This window comes from Hemibagrus wyckioides, linkage group LG05 (assembly GCF_019097595.1).
Source record: "Hemibagrus wyckioides isolate EC202008001 linkage group LG05, SWU_Hwy_1.0, whole genome shotgun sequence".
Lineage (NCBI taxonomy): Eukaryota > Metazoa > Chordata > Actinopteri > Siluriformes > Bagridae > Hemibagrus > Hemibagrus wyckioides.
Genome location: NC_080714.1, coordinates 21,998,184 through 22,019,669, shown reverse-complemented (window position 1 = coordinate 22,019,669; position 21,486 = coordinate 21,998,184). Strand labels below are relative to the sequence as shown.

The window sequence follows — 21,486 nt, the reverse complement described above, 5'->3', positions numbered from 1 at the left end:
GAATCTCTGGGTGCCCTGAGATTTGGCAGCAAATCTGAAATTTTTTGTTATCAGCACATTTTAAGATGACAAACCATCAGAACCTGATTTATGATATCTGATACGTCTTCTAAAATTTAAATGCCACAACCACAATTAGATATATTTGAATCCTTGTCTTGGTAAGTGAAATTAGCAATGGAGTATTTAAACCATGATTCAGTTCAGGTACATCTACTGATGCACTTGGAAACATCATCACTGACAGTACCAGGGGTCATTAGGGGTTTCGGGTCTTTCAAGTTCAGACCCCCTCATCCTGGTGACCCGACCAGGAGTGACCAATTCCTGGCCTGTGTCCAAGCAGGATCATTTCATATAACATAAGCACCATATAAACATCACTTTGTCAGTTTATTAATAATGTGAAATACAAAATCTTTTTACAAATCTTTTTAGACTTAGATATTTTTACATTTCAATCTTATGTTCTCTAAGAACTATTACACATTTTAAAGAATGAAAAAAAAAAAGGTACAAACATTTTTCATTGGAATGTTGGCCTCCTTGTTTGGTTTCATAGTTTGGAATAACAGAGTGTAAAGGAAATGTGAAAAGGTCAAATATACAGAAATAAACACAATGCAATTCAATACTAATACTCAAAACTTGCCAGTTGGCAGGGTTAAAATTATAATCCATAATAATTACCACCACGGAGGGCAGGCATGTGTTACAATTACACAAATAAAGGCACACAGCTACAGGATTCATATTCTTGCAAAAGGAGTAGCCTACAGTTTGGTCAGTATTATTCAACAAGCAAAAAATATTAGGTGTTTGATCTCTAGATAACCGCTGATTATAGTATAGAAACAATTTATAGCATAGTAAAAAAAAAAAAAAAAAAAGGACATTTGGGTTTGTTAGCTTTAGAATATACATACGTGCCATATTCCAGACACAATACTGTATTTGCTATTAAAATAAAAAATATAGAAAAGATAAATCTCACTCTTCATTAGTAAATTAATTTCACTCTTTTAATCTAGCAGCAGTCAATCCAAGTGCTATAAACTGTCAGAAATATTTCACTGACAGACTTTTCTTTTCAAGAAGATTTATTTTGAAAAATAAATGATTTGATCAGTCTGTGGTTACTTTACTGTCCAGTGTAATAGCTTGTAGGGACAAATGGCATCTTGCTGATCACTGCTGGTATCATCTTCTTCCTCACCTCCACCTGAATAGGCGTTCCTATTTTACTGAAGCTTGTCTCCACATAACCCATCGCAACATTTTGCTTCAGGCACGGAGACGGGCATCCACTGGTGACCTCACCTTAAGAAAAAGACAGTGTGATGAGACAAATTATTGAAGAAAAAAAAAAAAGATTTAGAGATATGTCTTTGAAGAGAATGAATAATTCCTCAAACTATAACTTGACTAAGTGAAGGTGCCTATATTAATGTATTCTTATACATCATGGTTATATTCATCAGCTAAAATAATTAGAAATAGTTCATACAGAACTCTAGCAAATAATATGATTAGCACCAGCTATGTACTTCCATCAACTGAAAAATATTGATTAGTCCGTTTCCTGTGATTAAAAGCATTTAAACAGCAACCTCAAAACCAAAACAATAGATGTTATAGATCCAGAACTGTATTGAAATAAATAGCTCCCATAATTATCAGACATCTATGTGTTCGCATTACCTATAACTTTGCCATCAGGGCTGAGGATGGGAGTGTGCTGTCTGACCGGTGGGCCGCTGGACATAAGTCCCACTCTTTTCCTCTGGGTCTTCGCTTTGATCTGTGGAACAATGACATCAGCTCCAGGGAAATCCCTCGCCTGCCGACGACGCTTACCTACAACCGTATGCAGCAGAGTGATAAGTCTCCCAGTACGTGTCAATTTAATCCATGAAAGAAATGATCCCTTTTAAATTATGGTTTCCATGGTCAAGGACAAAAATATCACATAATAGGACATAATATCCTTTCCCTTGTATGTGCTTTGAAAACACCACTCAGTGCGTATACACACCTGATTCTGACCGCCTTGGTTACATTTATTACACTTAAAACATTAAGCTTTAATCAGTATATTTATAAATTAGAAAGAGTGCAAATATCCACACACTCGCTGTCACTCACTGCATTCAGAAAGACAGTATGCGATATGAAGACACACCTATAGTCCATACGAGACTTGCTTCCACAGGTGTCGTAGTCTCATCAATGTCGTTGCCATAGAGACAGAGTCCTGCTTCCAGTCTAAGGCTGTCTCTTGCACCAAGGCCAGCCAGTTTCACCTCACTATTAACCAGCAGTCTCTCCACCAACTCTACGACACTCCGACATGGAACGGATATCTGAAAGAGACACACTTTTAATGAAATAAAATGTATACATAAGAAAAATGTATATATAATTCTGTCTTCAGAACAACACTAATGTTAATTATTAAAATGTGTGACATGTCCACTTTTCAAAATCCTACAACATTAAGGGTGGTTTCATATCAGGCTACATTGTTCCTTGCAGTTTTTATTCTTATTTTTTCATAACACACCTCAACCCCATCCTCCCCAGTGTATCCACAGCGAGTGATCCTACAGCCCTGAATGCCAAACACTGGGGTCAAAACACTGGTCATAAAGGTCAGCTTCTTGAGGTCATCACACACACCATCCTGCAGCACCCGTGCTGTCGACGGACCTACAAACACAAATACATGTAGAGAAAGACGACCAAAAATGCATATAAATGCTTGCTCATGTGAGGTGTACACAGCAATACACATGCAAAATATATTCCTTGTGACTGCTGTCTTACCCTGTACAGCAATCAAACTCTCTTCCATATACTCTAAATCGACAGCATGTCCTGCAGCTTTAAACTCCTTCAGTTTGGCCTAAAATAAAAACAGCAGCAAAAAGGAAATGAGCAGGAAAAAGTATTAAAAATCAGTAAAGCTAACCATGAGCCCTCCAGCTCTAGTGCTGGTATAACAAGTATATACAGCAGCATTTTTGTGTTTTTTAATAACTTCATCAACATGAAGTACAATTCAACATGACAGTACACTTTCAAAGACTTCCTGTCAGTACAGGTCCTGTGATTGGAGCCAGAGGATGATTAACACAATATATGCATGGAAAAATATACACTATACACCAATGAGGCATAACATTATGAGTAACCACAGTAAATGACACACTGATTATCTCCTCATCATGGCACCTGTTAGTGGGTGGGATATATTAGGCAGCAAGTGAACATTTTGTCCTCAAAGTTGATGTGTTAGAAGCAGGAAAAATGGGCAAGCGTAAAGGTTTGAGCCAGGGCCAAACTGTAATGGCTAGACGACTGGATCAGAGGATCTCCAAAACTGCAGCTCTTGTGGGGTGTTCCCAGTCTGCAGTGGTCAGTATCTATTAAAAGTATCCTTTAAGTCCAGTAAGTCCTTTAAATCCTGTAAGTTGAAAGGCCCATGGAGGCCCCACCACGCAACTTGCAAGACTTAAAAGATCTGCTGCTAACATCTTGGTGCCAGATACCACAGCACACATTCAGGGAGTCCATGCCTCATTGGGTCAGAGCTGGTTTGGCAGCAAAAATGGGGACCAACACAAGATTAGGATGGTGGTCATAATGTTATGCCTGATCAGTGTACAACTATATCCTCTGTACATGTACAAAGTAGAAAAACAGAATTCTACCAAGATGTACAACCTATAATATAAAAAGTAAATGCAATTTGTACATGCCACCCCAAAACAAACAATTACTGGGAAAAAAGTCTTTAACTGCAAGCATATGATTAAATATACTTTTTTTTGTAACATAATACATTTTATACAGTTTTTCCTCTGAGGTAAAATCAGGTAACAAACAATCAACAATAAAACTATATCCACTTGAAAGTAACTCATGTCTAGAGGACGTTTTACCCAACGGTGTCCTTTTCACTTCTTGTCTTTCTCCCTGCCACTTACCTCCATATGAGCAGAGTCTTTGTCTGCACAGCCAGCATTGGACACCACATACAGATAACCCTGATCTGTCTTAGTCACTATCAGGTCATCCATGATGCCCCCTTTATCGTTGGTGAAGAGAGACAGCGTGCCCTAGAAACACAGATCAGACACCGGTGCCTGAAGCAATTGCACAGTTTCTTCTTATTCACATAAACTGAACTAACAGGTTGTGTAATTATAATTATACCTACCTCAGGATAGGGAATAATTAAATGAAATGAAATGGTGTGTAGGTATGCAGTTGTGTGATCACCTGGTTGTCCTTCAGCTCTACGACGTCTCCAACAATCAACGACTCCATGAACTTTATTCGATCTTTCCCATGGACTTTGGTCTAGAGGCAATAAGACACAAGCAAACTTAAAGAATGCTTTAAAGCTAATTATAATGAATGCAAATACAGAGTTAGACATTTTCACATTGTTAAAATTTGTGTGGCTGATCCATACACTTGTCCACACTAACTAAGTGAAAATTTGAAAACAGATCTTTGTGGATCAGTGTGGATTAATGATACATGAAGATGAAGACATGCCGACATTGTCACAGCTGCACAGACGGAAACACTAGAATAAACAAAAAACTGGAAAGGTCATAGGTCAGACAACTAATGCGTACATGCCTGCTGACGGCCAATTTCCACTGTTCTATTGTCACTGTGCATCTTTTGGGACACTGACTGAAAATGTAGGCAAACTATATATGTTAGCATGAACACAATCTACACAGACCTGTAGCATGTGGCTGACATCGAAGATGGAGCAGTGTTGGCGTGTGTGGAGGTGCGAGTTGATGTGGCTGTCTGTGTACTGGACAGGCATGCTCCATCCCGCAAACTCCACCATTTTTCCCCCATGAGCTTTGTGGAATTCATAGAGAGGGGTTTGCTTCAGAGCCACCTGTACAGACAGGACCAGAGAGAGGACAGCCATTTTCTAGCAGTTCTTTATACATGCATGGTTTAAATATTGCAGAGGTATAGCAAAATCTCACGTACTGAACATGTGTGTATGTGTATATTCCTTCCTATCTATTTCTTTGCAGTTTATATGCAATCTATGTATTATTATTCGAAAGTAACTAAAGAACGGAAACAAGGAAAATGTAAAAGGACGTTTTTTTTTTATCCCTTGAACCATTTTATTGGTGGTTTTCCACTTAGTGTTTATGGAGCAATAAGTAATTCATTAAGTTCATCACTAATGCAACACACACACACACACACACAGCTGTTGTAACACAGAATGTGTACTCTAAGAACTGAAAACTGACCTTTGGGCCCTGAAACTGATTTATCAGCCCGCATACAGTCACCTCAATCTCACAAGCCCTTTGAAACTCTTTACAGGATGCATTGCAGATCTTTTTGACTCGAAAAGTGGGAATTTAGTATAATGTTAACAACTTTTACCCAAACACCACTCTGCATGATACGAATCAGACCTTTAGACGTTTTAACATTAAAAAACTGCAAATGAAATCCGTCCTATATATCTCTGTCTCACCCTGATTATGAATAATAAGCACATATCTGCATCAGAGACAATGCATGTATTTTATTATCATGCAGGTATCTGAGTGTACATAACTGCCTTGTGTGTTTACACTGGAAGTTTAAGAAAAACTGGTTCAGCAAATAAGGTTTGGAGCAATGGATGCTTTTTGCACTAATTCACATGAAGCAACACAATGTGAATAGATAACAGGTGATTAACATGTCTTAAAATATTTTTTCAGCTCTTTGTTAATGAGCTAATGTTAATGATCCTTCTGTCAGAAATATTCTCATGTCTGTTTTTTTCTCTCGTGCTCTTCACGGTGCAGTAGCTCGCGCAGACCGAGACACAGATGCCGCGTTCCTCGCGCATGAACGGTCAATGCACAGCAACCACACTGAATAGCTTTTCCTATGGACAGTGCTAATGCGAAACGGAGTCGCTATGGGAATGTCTCGGTTGTTGTCATCAAGGCACGAACGTAATTAATAGTTTTGCTATTAACTTGGGTATTGCACTAATTATTTATTGGCTTTCTTCTAACTGCGTTAGTCGCGAGACAAACTGAGTAGTGATGATCTTGTTTCTTGCACGCTTTCAGAAAACTTTGCGGATTCCCTTAACCTCAATCCCATAACTTACATCAGTTGCCCCGTGTCTCTCCTGTTGTCCTGTCCTCACACCGAGTACCGTAGTTTGAAGGAATCCAACCGAAACTCGACCCCGGAGCCCAGCCCGGCCGCTCACGAGCCCTCGAGCCAGCATTGCGTGTCCTGAGAACTGACAAATGCAGACGACGTCCCAGCACGCGCTCCTGTGAACTCAGGCTGCTGGAGAGAGAAAAACAGGGAGCGTTCAATGTGGGGAATCCTGGGATGTGTAGTTTTCCTAATTTACCTCACACTTCTATTCATTAACCTTCTCGAGTCTCACACTATGAATTTATCGCCCTCTTACGGTGTCGCCCAACAGGAAAAAATAAAAACTAACCAATTAGATAGTGGTCCCAGAAAGTCATTAAAGGCCAGGGTTGGAAATAAACTTAAATCTGCTTGAATAATAATTGAATGACGCCATGTAGTGATTAGCATATTATTAATGACGTCAGCACGTCGTATTTGCATTCTGCCTTTTGTTTGTTTGCTTCTCTTCTGTTCCTTGAGCTCTCATAATGTATTTTAATACAGCTTAGTTCCCAACAATATATATATATATATATATATATATATATATATATATATATATATATATATATATATATATATATCTTTCTCTCTCTCTGTATATATATATACATATATATATATACATATATATATATACAGAGAGAGAGAGAGAGAGAGATAAGTTAAAGACAACGGCTGTGCTGTAATTTTGGCAATATTTACATATGAAATGAGCAAAATAGTGTTTATTCTAGTGACGTACACAGTGTAGCTTTTAGTACAGTAATACGTGAAGCATAAGATGATTCAAAGCATTTGACACTCAACTCTATGCTGTCCTCTGCTGGACAATAAACATTTTTACATCACCTTGTGTCAACCGAGTTCATCCGAGTCGCACTACAGTTTATCATATAACTTATTAATTATTAGCTGCACTCTGAGTTGCACACCTTCATCACTGGCTCAAAAACAAACAAACTCATCAACTAGTCACTAGTGAGACAGCAAATAGTAAATAAGGTCTCACAAAATGTGCCATTTTAGAGTTTTAGAGGTTTACTGTGGGCTATAAACAAGAAGACAGAGAAATTAAGAGATTTTTACATTTTATTTTTGCTGTAATAGTATTGAAAACTACAAACACATTTCTCTAACATTAAGATTCAGCTCCTCTAAAATAAATAGCTTTTATTTGTCACATATACATTACAGTGAAATTCTTTCTTCACATATCCCATCCTTGGAGGTTGGGGTCAGAAATGATACAGCACCCCTGGAGCAGAGAGGGTTAAGGGCCTTGCTCAAGGGCCCAACAGTGGCAACTTGCCAGTGCAGGGGCTTGAACCTCTGATCTTGCAGTCAACGATCCAGCGCCTTAACTACTTGAGCCACCACCGCCTGTAAAAACATTTATGTTGGGAATCATCTCAGAAAATTCTGGGAACATTATATTTTATGTTCTACAAAGTCAGCAGTGTTCCAGAAACTTTCTGAGAAACACAAGGTTCTCTTGTTGTTGTTGTTGTTGTTATATGGTAACTGACAGGAAATATTTGCCAACAGTTGCTTTCAGTTCATGTTATTTATGTCATCACAAGCTAATGTTACCATAACATTCGTATAGTAAAGTTCACCAAAAGTTGTTTTAAGGTTTTATGTTTTTATGCAGAGTAGCTAATGCGATGTGCAAATTATGTTTCGGGACTGAAGGTTGAATAAATGCACTAATATTTAACAATCAATGCCAAACAAATTCAACTGAAGCTTAAATGTTTCTTGTGAAGGTTTGAGTCACTAAACCAATGAGGCTTTTTATTGCCAATGCTCACAATTTATTCAGGTTTTCCTTTTTTAATTTTAGTTTATCAGCCCTCCATTGCTTCACATTTACGCACATGCAAAGTGAAATCCTGTAATATGAGATGCTAGATAGACATAAAAAACCTCTCACATACACTCAGTGACATGTACATAACGTCAGATATCTATCTATAACAAACCACATCAGCTTAAGATTCGACAGAAATTGTGGAAGATTTTTTAATTAAATCAGCACTAGGTCAAGCCAAATACAAAATAATCATTTTTCTTAGTTGATGGATATTAAACAAGTGAGTTGGATTTTTATTTGTGTTTGTATGCACAAGACTCAGTCTTACATTACAAAACACATCAGGTATCCTTGATCCTTACGGTTTTTCATTTTAAGTGTCGTTTAATTTTGTTTATTATGACTGTATTATCTTTTGGCTCAGAAATCTATTAATATATGCCACATGCCCTGCTGCTTTACTGCTGCTATTTCGGGTGCAGGAATGCTGGACTGTCCCACACTGGCTACTCTTTTTGGTGATATGGGGAAGACATCAAACAAGGCAAGCTGTTTCATACTGGACACTATATACCTATACTGTTTCCCTGTTGTTGAGAAGTCAAAAAATTGTACCATTGGGTACAAGTTTTAATAGAGCTATACCGGAACTGAATTTTAGTTTGTTGTGAGATTTTTTATTTTACTGGTGGGTTTATGAGACGCTCGATTTGGGATAAGAAACTGGTCTGGATCTTTCTTTACAGTGTTTGATAAGGATGCACTCTGAAGGTAAGATCTGACTTGAAATATTTTTTAATAACATAGAAGTTGTTCAGAGGAAAGCTAAAAAGGTCTATGAAATAATTACTTCTACAAGTATAACAATTTAAGAGGCTCTCTAAGTTTGTTACTTGGGTAAGATGATGACTCTAGAGTATCTGTGCTGAAAGAATCACCTAAAATGTCAGATTATTAAGACTGAATGTGCGCCGACGTTAACATTGTAATGAAAAACTATAGCTTAAAGGTCTAATTCTTCTGTTTTTGATTTCCAAGATGTGTTACAGCGCAAATATCACTTTGTACGCTCTTGTATAATTAATAATATTCAAACTGTTAAAGTGGGTTACATGATCTGAAATATATCCTCTTTTATCTGTCTCTCTGTCTAGATTTCGATTGTGTCCGAAGTAGTTTGTCATAACAGTAGTTTGGCATGTCATCACATGCTACAATATTATAGCTTTAGAAAGAAGAAATTAAATCAATAGAATCTCAAGGGATGTTCCTCCAAGGAAAAATGTTTTCTGGTGGTTCAGAGTTATGAAGCAAGGAACCCTTGAGAAAGCATTCCTTTCTAAGAATATAAAGTATGTATGATGTAAATATTTTTATATGAAAGACAACCCCTGCATAGTGCTCTGTTATGAGGGTGAAATGTTCTAATGTTTAATATGTGTGTGTGTCATAGTCTGGGAAAACCCCTCACACAGTGACCTACTGACATTGTCTACTATATATAGTTCTATAAACTGCAGACTTTCCTTAAATGAAATATAAAAAAATAAAGAAAATGAAGAAAATTGCATTTAAAGTTCCACTGAAGACCCTCACTGACTGTCTAAAAGCAATCTTTCCATTTCAAACCATGTGCCAACACAAACGTTTGTTCTGTGAGCAGGAGTGTTGGCCAGATCTCCTCCAACTCCTCCTTCAGCATTTGTACAAATCAGTGATAAAGACATGACCGAGATTGAACTGCACACAGTGGACTCCATCAGTGACCTGCACCGGACACACCCTGAACAACACAGCAAAGGTACCAGATGACATCAAAATGTGAATAAGGAACAACAAATCTGATTGAGCTGAATATCACGCATAGTCTAATACTAGCTATTGGCTGTGTTTCGTTTATTTCCTTAACCATCAAAAGCACTTTGTCTCTGTCAGGTGTCCGACCTCCACGTCCACAACCTCCATCTATTAATGGGACTCTTCAGATGATTGACAGGCCAGTTGTCTATCAAAAAGGGTATCAAACGAGGGGATCCCATCTGAGTCAACTTATCGATATGTGGACTTCCTCAAAGTGCCGCAACTCTTTGACATGTGTGGCTCTAATAGTGATCCTCCTCACCGTCATTCTCATCTTTAGCTCCTTAGGTGAGAGAATCTTATTTTATAACGATATATAAAGTCCCTTACAGACAACACTGCAACTTATACCATTTCACCATACTCTGTTATCTAACAAACAGTTAAAATGTGCTATTTTGGATAAAACAAATTCACAATTTGCCCCCAAAATATTCACATATATGTACAATGTGCCCATATAATATTCTAGTCCATCGTTGCTTTGTCATATTTCATTTTTATTGTATTTTTTTTTAGTCAGTATCGGTTATTGTGTACTAATCTATGATTAATTAACAGTTAATAAAGGCTACACAAAATAACCTGTTTAGACTAAACACTGAAAAAACTGCAATAAAAGTAAGGGTTTAATCAAACGATGTGCCTGATATAGATTTTAAAATTTTTACCTCTGAAGTTTCCTTGTATAATTCTTGTTTTACTTTCTTGATCTGTGTGTGTGTGTGTTACTCCTCTAGTCCAGCAGAGCAGGACTCTACACAGGCTAGCAGAGGCACTGACGCAAAGGCGAGAAACAACAGAAGAAATGTCCATCATCTTTCAGGAGCTCCAGGCTCTGCGCAAAAACCTGACGGCACTGAAGATCAGACACTGACCACGCACTAACATCACACACATATCTTAAAAAAAAGATCAGTCCAAAAGCATGTCGCAATCAACCTTCTATCAATATCGGATATCAAATGTGTGTTGTGTAAAATAGCAGCCTCACCTCACAGGATGTGACTGACTATAAGACTATCTTAAGGACACAGTGGTAACAGAGTGTATGTGTGTGTTACAGATCACCAGTCAGAATCTAGTTTGATAGATCTTCTAAGCACTAGTTGGAGCAGGTACCTTGCAAAGTGAGATTCAGTAAAACAGACTAAAGCTAGATTTGAACTCATTGGGTTTTTTGAACAGCTTCTTATCATGTATGCTGGATTTGCTGATCTGTTTTTAGTATATAAATGATGAGTGACAGCAGAGTCCGCAGAACGAGTTACGGACAAAGTTCAGTATGTGTTCAGGAAATTACATCAAATGATTTCTCCACAGTTAAAGGAACTGTATAGATACATTTAGTTCCTAAAGATACAAGATGCACAACAGTGGTTCTTTATGTTCCTCTAACCAAACACTGACCCATCATGTATACAAATCTATACCTTAAAATCTCAGTATAGTTCTGTTCTGATGAGCGTTGATTGTCTATAAAAGAGCAGATACAGCATAAAACACTGAGCAGATGGGTTTCACAAGACATCTGAGGTAAAGGACCAGATCAATTATAATAGTTCTGCAACTGACCTTTCCATTCTGATACATGTCTGACTTTGTTGTCAGTATATTTATCAGCTGTACCAGTGGCAAAAGCAGTGTGTTATCATGAGACCAACCAAACTGATGGAGCTTCTCCTGAATGAATACTGTTTAAGATCAAGTAAAATAAGCACAGATAAAACTGGACTCCTGAGCAACATGCTATCTTAGAGATTTGATGAATATTACTGCTTATTAAATAGCTGTACATATTTTTTAAACAGTGACATAAGGACCATGTGTTGAAAATTGTGTCAGAAATTGTTTTTTGCATAAACAATAATAATAATAAAAAAAAATGATAAAAGACTGTGCTGTAACTGGTTTATTACAATATGTAAAAAACGAATACAGAAACGAGTTCAGAAATTAAAACTTTTAAAAAAGGAAGTGGTGTAAACCCTGGCTTCACTTCACATCCATGATGTTCTCCTCACACCGCTCTCCAATCCATCCTTTAAAGCACACACATTTGAAGTTAGACCTAAGGTCATGGTCAATAGTATCGAGCTGAGTAATCATGTGACCGGAATGAGGATTGCGTCTCACGCAGCGACCATTTGCACTGCACACAATCTTGCTGCAATGTGCTACACCCCGACGCAGAGCGTCCACGTACACACCCAAGACGGAGAGGATGTAGTCCCGGAGTAGAACACACTGTTGCTAGTGGGTGAGAGTAATAAGATGTTATGATCACACCAAAATCAAATCTGTGTAGCAGTGTATAATATACCACACATTCACCTAGTTTGAGTTTCTGTAAAATGTAAACACACACTTTATAAACAAGAACACACAACGATCAGGCATAACATTATGAACAGTGAGAGGTGAAGTGAATAACACTGATTATCTCCTCATCATGGCACCTGTTAGTGGGTGGGATATATTAGGCAGCAAGTCAACATTTTGTCCTCAAAGTTGATGTGTTAGAAAATGGGCAAGAGTAAGGATTTAAGCGAGTTTGAAAAGGGCAAAATTGTGATGGCTAGACGACTAGATCTAAGCATCTCCAAATCTGCAGCTATTTTGTGGGGTGTTCTTGGTCTGTAGTGGTCAGTATCTATCAAAAGTGGTCCAAGGAAGGAACAGTGGTGAACCGGCGACAGGGTCATGGGCGGCCAAGGCTCATTGATGCACATGGGGAGCGAAAGCTGACCCGTGTGGTCCTACTGTTGCTCAAATTGCTGAAGAAGTTAATGCTGGTTCTTATAGAAAGCTGTCAGAATACACAGTGCATGCCAAGTCAGGGCTGTTTTGGTAGCAAAAGGGGGACCAACAGAATATTAGGCAGGTGGTCAGAATGTTATGTCTGATCGGTGTATTTGTAATATCTATTATCAATGACAGAACACATCCAAATGCTGACCTTGGACTTGGCAAACGTCATTTCACCCCATAGCACTACACCAGCAGCACCTAGAGATGCAACCTCACCAAGTGTGTTCTCCAGATCAGTCTATAATAAAACAGAGACAGACACAGTATAATCTGCAGCAGCAGGACAAAAACAGTGCCAGCAGTTTGGTGCTAAAAATCAATCCAGAGCAACATCATTGGGTACATGAATCTAATCTTAGCTCCTGATAAAAATGACTTCTGCTAGTGATGAAATTACGAATGATCCATTACCAGCACCTCCTGAGATATATGTTATACAACTACTACTCAGCTACACTGTTGAACCTGTCTTTTCTGTGCTTGTTTTCACGGGTCGATTTGAAGGCAACACTAAAGTGAGGGGCTATAAGTGTAGATTTTTACATTTCGAAACAGCTACTTTCACTTTAAATAATTTTCACCACAAGTGGAAGTACATTTTAAGGTCTGAAATGTAATGAAATGACCGCAATGCATCAATTAGTAAAAAATGGTGTGTGTTTTTGAGTATACCTGGTTTAAGAACTGTAGAGTTCTTGTAAAAGCCACTCTAGCATACGGTAGAACAGGAAGTTGTGAAGAGCCACGTCTATGTTGCGATGCCACTCGAAATGCCTCGAGTACGCGGTGTCTTACCATAAGCCGTGTGTTCGGGTGTCCCGCTAGTTTGCGGTGCACATACACACTCGGATAGAGTGCTGTGGACTGCTGCCATAAAAATGCCAGCTTGTCATTCAGGGCCACTGCTCTAGGTTTGCACTCCCCGGTGTACCCACTCTCTCTTGCCCTCTGGTCATTATAGCAGCCAGGGTATCCATAAAACCCCCACAATCCCTTTGGACGAGTCTTGATTCCGAGTTTCAGAGTTTCTTCCATAAACGACCGTGCTGCTTTCTGAAACTCAGTCTTTGCCAGTGATGTTACTTCCTTCTCAGACATGTCTGGGTGTTTCTCTCTTACCAGGTGCTTAGACATATCAATGTAGGCCTTTCGGGTTCCGTAGTTGCGGACCCACTGAGGTTGCCACTTCTCCCAGTCCACCACAGCCAACCCGCTGAAAGTCTTCTGCAGAAGTGCACGGATCTGTCCGTCTGACAGTGCAAGGTGACTGTCAAGATTGCCCTTCTGAGGAATGCCACCATTCACACTCAAGCCCTCGCGATTGATATAAGGATACAAACCAAGTCGGGATTCGTAAAACAGACTTATGCTTTCACCTCTAAATATCTGTTCGGCATTGTGTATGATACCATACTGGTGCAGGGGCAGAGAAACTCCAAACGCATTCTGGCATTTTGCGGTGGGCATGTTCCACACCACCGAAAAGCCCTGTTTTCTGACGACGGAGCCACTGTCTGAAACAATGCCAGTGAAAAACAGGGTGAAGGTCAGCAGTGAGGACCCACAAAACATGATGGCTCCTCCTGTAGAACAGACACAGCTCAATCACACATCTCATTTAACAACATTCAACACAAGTACCTAACCTGGCTTAGGAAAATTCATTTCAATCATTTTAGCTGTTTAGAAACCCAAAGGAAAGCAATTCTGACAAAAATCAAAATCTTTAATTATAAATACAAAAAGCTATGCAGTTACACTGGTGCAGCAAGTTGTATTACTGCCTCACAGCTTCAGGGTCCCTGGTTTAATCCGAATTAGCTTGGATTTCTCAGCATGTGCTCTCATAGTCTAATAGAGTTAGGGGATGTGAATATCACTGATTATCTCATTACAATAAGAGCTGCCCAGGGGTGGGGTGGGGTATATTACATAGCAAGTGAACAGTCAGATCTCAAAGCTGATGAGCAGGGAAGGATCTTACCAACTGTGATATTATGATGGCTAGATGAATGTGTCAGGGTCTTATGATGTGTTTCCTGAACTCAGTGTTTAGTACCTACCTAAAATGGTACAACAAAAGAAAACTGGTGTCCCGGTGACAGTGTCATGGTCATCAAGGTTCATTGATGTGCATAAGGTGTGAAGACTAGCCTGTCTGGTCCAAACCTACAGAAGAGCTACTGTTGCATTATTGAAAGAGTTTGTGCTGGCTATGAGAGAAAGGTGTCAGGACAGATGGTGCATTGCAGTTTGCTGCTTATGGGGCTGTGTAGCTGCCGATCGCACAGTGTGCCCACGCTGACCCTTGTCCTCCACCTACAATGGATCTGTGAGCATCAGAACTGGATCATGGAGCAATGGAAGAAGGTGGTCTGGTCTGATGAATCACATTTTCTGAATTGCTTGTGGAAAACTTTGTCAAGTCACCAAAAGAATGTTATCCAACTCGGGGAAATATGTGAGAAGTTGAAGAGAGAACTCGGAAGATGTTGCACGGATGAAGAAGACCAAACCACACACGTAAAAAAAAAAAAATATGCGAGAGGAATCCTTTACTGTACTCCGAGTGTATCTCAGTGTAGAAAAAGGAATAATGGGTAATCAGCCAGAATGAAAAGTGAAGTTGGAAATTTGAATTGAAAAATTATGCACCAACCAGACATTAAACGTGAGTGAGTGCTGTATTGCTAACACAAGCTATGACCACACGACTTCACACATTCTATACCGCAATGACAGGAACCAGTGAGTCATTAATTGTATGACACTTACACAGAAGATACAGTGACACGGTAAATTTAGGCCTGGTTCTCAGGGATCCCAGACAGTCCACCTGTTTGCTCTCTGCAAGCTGTCAACAAGCCTGGTTTGGGAAACACTGGTCTATTAAATAATGATAAGACTCTGAAGATGACTCTGCAACTAGTAAGAACATGTATCCAACCCTCAGCAGACAGCATTTCCTGTGGCCTACAAAACAGCCAAATGTACTTAGTGATAAATAAACTACTTCAGAAAAGGACACCAGAAGAAAAAAATAACGTATTGCACTTTTATTCCATACACTTTACAATATCAATAATTTATCACTTTTAAATGTCTTGTCAGTGATATTTGGTAGTCAGTCAACATGACTAGGCATGTTTATATAAAATCTTTTAAAACCCAAAATGATATATTAAGGCACATTCAGTCACATTTCACAGAGATAATTTCAATCCTGATCCATCTATGTTGAAATACCCTGAGACAAAAGAGTCCTTAAACCAAATTCCTTGCCTGTGAGGTAAAGATGTACAGGTTCTGAGGTGTGTGTGTGTGTGTGTGTGTGTGTGTATGTGCGACTGAGTGATGTGTCTCTACATCAGATGTTCTTGTGCATCCAGAAGACAGGCAGTCCTCGATAATCTGTATACGGTGTCTGTTCCAGAGTCTGTTCAATAGGAACCCATGAAGATGGGGGAAGAGCTGGAGCAGGTGGTGGGACAGAAGAAGGGGAAGAGCGAGATGAAGAAGGAGGAGGTGTGGGTGGTGGAGGAGGAGGTGGGTGGACTGCTGAAGAAGGAGGAGAGAGGGAGGAAGGATGAGAGGGAGAAGTTAGAGGGACTGTGTTTGGTGGAGGAGGAGGTGGTGGAGGAGGAGATAGAGGGGGATTAGTGTTAGGTGCTGCAATGTGTTCCTTCATCTTTTTCTGTGCATCCACCTCGTTCTCAGCTGTCCTGCAGAACTTATGCAGTAGTTCCATCGGCATGAGGGAAGCCAGCGTGCCCACGTTCTGAACAGGTCGCGAGAGCTCGAAGCCCAGGTGGGCATAGAAGTACTGCTTATCGTGAGTGGTGAGGTAGAGCCGAGTGAAGCCTTTGGTGCGGGCATAGCGCTCCACTCCTTCCATCAGTACCCGGCCGTAGCCCTGCCCACGCAGATCGTCCCGTACCACCACCGATTCCACAAACGCACTGCGGCTGCCTAGCACACGCGATACCCGGGCATGCCCGATCAACATGTCACCCTTCAAGAGGACGAGGCATGCCGGGTAGCTGTCGCTAGACTGACGGAGCGAGTGGAGCCGTGCTCCCATGCTGCGCTGCCACTGGGTGTTCAGAAGTTCAGCACATGCCTCCAGAAGGTCCCAGCGATGGTGAAGAGGGACAATAGAAATGGCCGAAGTGCTAACGCCACCGTCACACCTGCACACATGGCCATGGGCAGGAATCAACACCGGGATGAAGGTTTAAGAACTTTTAAATGACATTTGGGTTGCAGTGGGATTCTGTTAGATTTGGTACAAAAAGGTGCTTTCGGGGGTTTCTCAAGAAACAGATCAGAAAAGTAAGACATGCGGTCGATTTAGCAATGCAGGAGGATGGCATGTGTTAAAATGCAATATTTGAGACCGAGGCAAGCTCTGACACCATCAAGCCAAGTACCGAGCAGCGCTGTGTTTCACATTCTACATTTCACACTGTTTCATATACAACGCTACATTTTTTGATGAAAAGGGAACACAAAACATTGCAAGACACACAGTTTGCAAAAGAGCACCTCTATCTTGCAAGTGATTTGTCTTGCAATGTTTTTTTCTTCCCTTTTCATCAAAAATGACTACACAAGGACAGTTAAAGATGCTATAAGCACAATAACACCTCCTGACCACAGAATGACAAGTATATTAGAGACTTCACTTACAGGCCTGCTCTTTAGTGGGGTAAAGCTGCTGCTATACATAATGTATAGTCCATGAAGTACATTTTAGGAGCAGAATGAGTAATCATAACTAATCAACAACACCAATAACACATCTGGGTGACCAGTGATTTTATTCTTCCGTTTATGGTTCCAAGTGTACAAGACCTATCCAAACGTCTTGCACTGGAACTTCAAGTATAATGAAATAATTTTTTTCACGGCTATCATGTATTACATTCGGATATAAAAAGGAAAATCATTAAGAGGAATGTCAGACAAATAAAGCCAGAACTTATCTTAACGTGATAGACCCAGAGTGACCATGCTGTGGAAATAACAGCATGCATTTCCTTAAAGTAAACTACAATTAAACTCTACTAGATCTGCTAGAAGTATGTCTTTAATTACCGTGTTATATTTGTACAAACCAACAAAGCAACACATCCCGTCCATGTCAGTAATATTTACTCCAGACAGTCTGGCTTTAAGTCTCAAACTCTCACTAAGCTACACTGTACAAACTCCTATTGATGCCTATAGACTTACCCACAGTGATGCGTGTCCAATAGCAGCAAGACCAAACTGAGGCGACACACACATTTTCACAGCAAGAAGTGTCAGAGAAATGCCCTCAGAATCAGGAAATAAGAAGTTGCCTATTCATACATGAGGGTGTGAAGCGCTTCAGTTTGCTGAAACTCGGCTGTTGAGATCATTTCAATTTGTGATATTTTTATTTTTGAAAAGGTTAGTGGTTTAGCAGATGTAATGGGTGTAATATGGCGAAAAAGAGGAGAGAAAACACCAGTCAGGCAAAGTGCATCGCAGACACTCGCCACTCTCCTGGCATGCACATAGATATTTAAAAGTTAAAACTTGTAAAGTCAGATAGATGCAGAAGCAGTGTTTCTCATACCGGGCCCCATTGCGAGTTTTAACCTCATAATGGTTTGTTATTAAGTGTCAGAGGAAAAAAAATAACGCACTGTAAAAATGAAGTAACCTGCAAAATACCATAAAGTGTGTCTATCTGCAAGGCATGGATTAACACTGTGGTTGAATGCTAGTGTTATAGTGTATTATTAATATACACTATATTGCCAAAAGTTTTGGGACACCCCTCCAAATCATTGATTTCAGGTGGTGTTTTTCAGGGGTTGGACTCGGCCCCTGAGTTCCAGTGAAAGGAACTCTTAATGCTTCAGCATACCAAGACATGTTGGACAATTTCATGCTCCCAAATTTGTGGGAACAGTTTTGGGGATGACCCCTTCCTGTTCCAACATGACTGCACACCAGTGCACAAAGCAAGGTCCATAAAGACATGGATGAGCGAGTTTGGTGTGGAGGAACTTCACAGAGTCCTGACCTCAACCTGATAGAACACCTTTGGGATGAATTAGAAGGGAGACTGCGAGCCAGGCCTTCTCATCCGACATCGGTGTCTGACCTCACAAATGCGCTTCTAGAGGAATGGTCAAAAAATTCCCATAAACACACTCCTAAACCTTGTGGAAAGCCTTCCCGAGGCTGTTACAACTGAACTGCAAAGGGCAGGCCAACTCCATATTACATTCATGTGCAGGTAAAGGCAGAGGTCCCAAAACTTTTGGCAATTTAAGTGTATCTATACCCATTAACATGATGTGAAAAATTTATAACCAGGACATTTATTGTAGTGCCATTTGTTCTAGTACAACAACAAACCCTTTCAGCTCAGCCTCTAACATGTCTGGAGAGTTTAAATATCGTAAGAAATTTTTAATGCTACTATTTTACACACTTCTAGCTGATTGATCCTACTTTCCATAAAAAAACTATGGCGGTGTTACATCAAACTGGGGAGGACGGTGGTAGCTCAAGTGGTTAAGGCTCTGAATCGCTGACCAGAAGATTGGGGTTCAAGCCCCAGCACCACCAAGCTGCCACTATTGGGCCCTTGTGCAAGGCCCCTAACCCACCCTGTTCCAGGGGCGATGCATCATGGCTGACCCTGTTCTGAACCCAACCCCCAAGAATGGGATAAGAATTTCACTGAGCAGTAACGTATATGTGACAACTTAGAACTGCTTCCTAGATGGCGTTTGTTATAAGAGTTGACCGCCAGAGGGCGCTGTACACCAACAACGGAGTGAAGCGAACTTTTTTCCTAATATGGTAATACAGGGTTAATGCAGTAAATAATGTTGAATAAAACAAACACCAGATATTAAACTAGCACTGGTATCCAGTCAACTCATTTTAGTATTTATACGAGTTTGAATTTCGGTGCACGCGCGTGACATTAATCCGCATTTCCCGTGTGATCCCTTATGCACTCCTGTACCAGTGTTACAGCTAGGTGTTTATGTGATCACAGTTTACCCACATGTTCAGCTTCTATCCTCCTCTTCCTGGTCACACAAACGGATCCAGACGCATATTTCTCCTGAAACTCCAGATTAATCACACATCACCTTACAGAAATAAACTTCATGCCGGTTTGTCTTTTCTAAACAGATTACTGACAGCAGCGTGAGCGAGAGCCTGTAGAAGAGCAGCGCTCACTGCACCACAGCGCCCTCTAACACACAGGAGGATATAGTTCAGATAAAAACACACCGCACTATACTGCCAAAAGTTTTGGGACACCCCTTCAAATCATTGAGGTGTTGTTTTTCAGGGGTTGGGCTTGGTCTCTTAGTTCCAGTGAAAGGAACTCTTAATGCTTTTTGGACAGTTTCATGCTCCGAACTTTATGGGAACAGTTTGGGGATGACCCCTGCCTGTTCCAACATGACTGCACACCAGTGGACAAATCAATGTCCATAAAAACATGGATGAATGAGTTTGGTGTGGACTGGCCTGCACAGAGTCCTGACCTCAACCTGATAGAACACATTTGGGATGACCGCGAGCCAGGCCAAAACTGGGACGTCTGCCTTTACATGCACATGAATGTAATATGAAGTTGTTCCATCCGTTACAGCTATAACAGCTTCAACTCTTCTGGGAAGGCTTTCCACAAGGTTTACGAGTGTGTTTATGGGAATTTTTGACCATTCCACTAGAAGAGCATTCGTGAGGTGATGTTGGGGATGATAAGGCCTGGCTCACAGTCTCCGCCCAACCCCTGAATTCAATGAGTTGGAAGGGGTGTCCCAAATCTTTTGGTAATAAAGGTGTATCAACACCTTCATTACTTTTCAGTTTACATCAGTCATATTTAATTCATCCCCCCTCCTTCTTTTCTCCTCTTTTTTTTGTGCATAATCCTACATTTTTACAGTGTACTTTATACAAGTTAACTTCTAGCAGCTAAAAATATGAGGATTCTCTGGGCATTGGCTTATACATGATTTTAGACATTTGTCTAGACTTACATGTTTCTAAACATTAGGAGATCCCCAGTCTAACCAGAGCTCATTTTCCTCACCACAAAATACATTGAAGGCACTTTGATCAATGTAGATAATGTAAAAAGTGGAACTAGAGCATACACCTGTGCTTTTATTAAAGACTAATTAAAAATGAGGCATAAATTTGTTAGAGAAATGGGTTTAGTCTGAGGGTCTAATGCCTAATTCCCTCATTAAATACATTCCGTAAATAGAAAAACTGTTTCTAAATAACTTGTTATACAATGGAAGGATTATTTGTGAGGAAGTCCATAACACCTGAGGCTTAACAGGAGGCAGTACCACAATGCTGTAAGTTTTCAGGACTTCCTATAATCTGTTAGAAATCTGGGTCTCTAGCACATTATTTTTGCACAGCCTTCTTTGGGGGCAGCAGACAGTGCTAATCCAGGCTAGTCTAGATGTGTTTTGTGGATTTGAGGGTGTATGATTGTGTCTCAGCAGAGATTAAAAGGTATCTGGGTCGCTACGATTCAGAAGCCGGATCACCAGCCTGTTTACGATTCACAGAGAGTTACATCAGCATTCTTTGCAAGCATGAATTGTCTCCATATCCTGTGCTTTTTATGAACAGGATAAAAAAAAAAAAGATACAGCCAAGGATAAATAAGTATGCAGTATTATCTCTTGGAACCATCTGAAATGGATCTCAAAAGATAAAGTTGAACATTTTGCCTGTAATGAAAATCAGCACCTTGAAAT

At 40.0% G+C, this 21,486-nt stretch overlaps 3 protein-coding genes across 5 annotated transcripts; 1 reads left to right on the top strand and 2 right to left on the bottom strand.

Annotated features, from left to right (window-relative positions):
• Positions 1-374: 374 nt before the first annotated feature.
• Positions 375-6,400, bottom strand: amt (aminomethyltransferase). The gene is made up of 9 exons (XM_058388675.1): positions 6,170-6,400; positions 4,763-4,930; positions 4,285-4,365; positions 3,990-4,121; positions 2,827-2,905; positions 2,564-2,709; positions 2,183-2,363; positions 1,702-1,857; positions 375-1,320 (listed from the first exon to the last, which is right to left on the bottom strand). The coding sequence occupies exons 1-9, from the start codon at positions 6,290-6,292 to the stop codon at positions 1,142-1,144; spliced, it is 1,245 nt and encodes a 414-aa protein (XP_058244658.1). The 5' UTR covers positions 6,293-6,400; the 3' UTR covers positions 375-1,141.
• Positions 6,401-8,402: 2,002 nt separating this feature from the next.
• Positions 8,403-11,723, top strand: si:dkey-20d21.12 (uncharacterized protein LOC556245 homolog). Its single transcript, XM_058388677.1, has 4 exons — positions 8,403-8,797; positions 9,690-9,827; positions 9,962-10,174; positions 10,627-11,723. Exons 1-4 carry the CDS (start codon positions 8,785-8,787, stop codon positions 10,761-10,763), a joined length of 501 nt encoding a protein of 166 aa, XP_058244660.1. The 5' UTR covers positions 8,403-8,784; the 3' UTR covers positions 10,764-11,723.
• Positions 11,724-11,789: 66 nt separating this feature from the next.
• LOC131352521 (hyaluronidase-3-like) lies at positions 11,790-19,953 on the bottom strand. Of its 3 annotated transcripts, none has more exons than XM_058388672.1 (4): positions 19,755-19,939; positions 13,370-14,280; positions 12,846-12,935; positions 11,790-12,139 (listed from the first exon to the last, which is right to left on the bottom strand). In XM_058388672.1, the coding sequence occupies exons 2-4, from the start codon at positions 14,267-14,269 to the stop codon at positions 11,882-11,884; spliced, it is 1,248 nt and encodes a 415-aa protein (XP_058244655.1). In that variant the 5' UTR covers positions 14,270-14,280; positions 19,755-19,939; the 3' UTR covers positions 11,790-11,881. The 3 variants fall into 3 exon arrangements, with proteins under 3 accessions (XP_058244655.1, XP_058244654.1, XP_058244657.1); XM_058388671.1 differs by lacking the exon at positions 19,755-19,939 and adding an exon at positions 17,933-19,725; XM_058388674.1 differs by lacking the exons at positions 11,790-12,139; positions 12,846-12,935; positions 13,370-14,280 and adding an exon at positions 14,294-16,887 and having other exon boundaries at positions 19,755-19,953.
• Positions 19,954-21,486: the final 1,533 nt, after the last annotated feature.

Bases quoted from the DNA above. Each gene is read 5' to 3' on its own strand.
- amt (XM_058388675.1), bottom strand. From the start codon at position 6,292: ATGCTGGCTCGAGGGCTCGTGAGCGGCCGGGCTGGGCTCCGGGGTCGA. The intron at 2,906-3,989 runs GTAAGTGGCAGG...TTTTTATTTTAG, and splicing joins AAGACTCTGCTCATATGGAG to GCCAAACTGAAGGAGTTTAA. The intron at 1,858-2,182 runs GTGTGTCTTCAT...ATACGGTTGTAG, and splicing joins AAGTCTCGTATGGACTATAG to GTAAGCGTCGTCGGCAGGCG.
- si:dkey-20d21.12 (XM_058388677.1), top strand. The intron at 9,828-9,961 runs GTACCAGATGAC...TGTCTCTGTCAG, and splicing joins CCCTGAACAACACAGCAAAG to GTGTCCGACCTCCACGTCCA. The intron at 10,175-10,626 runs GTGAGAGAATCT...TTACTCCTCTAG, and splicing joins TCTCATCTTTAGCTCCTTAG to TCCAGCAGAGCAGGACTCTA.
- LOC131352521 (XM_058388672.1), bottom strand. From the start codon at position 14,269: ATGTTTTGTGGGTCCTCACTGCTGACCTTCACCCTGTTTTTCACTGGC. The intron at 12,936-13,369 runs GTATACTCAAAA...GTTTTATTATAG, and splicing joins CTCTACAGTTCTTAAACCAG to ACTGATCTGGAGAACACACT. The intron at 12,140-12,845 runs GTCAGCATTTGG...CTCACCCACTAG, and splicing joins TGACGTTTGCCAAGTCCAAG to CAACAGTGTGTTCTACTCCG.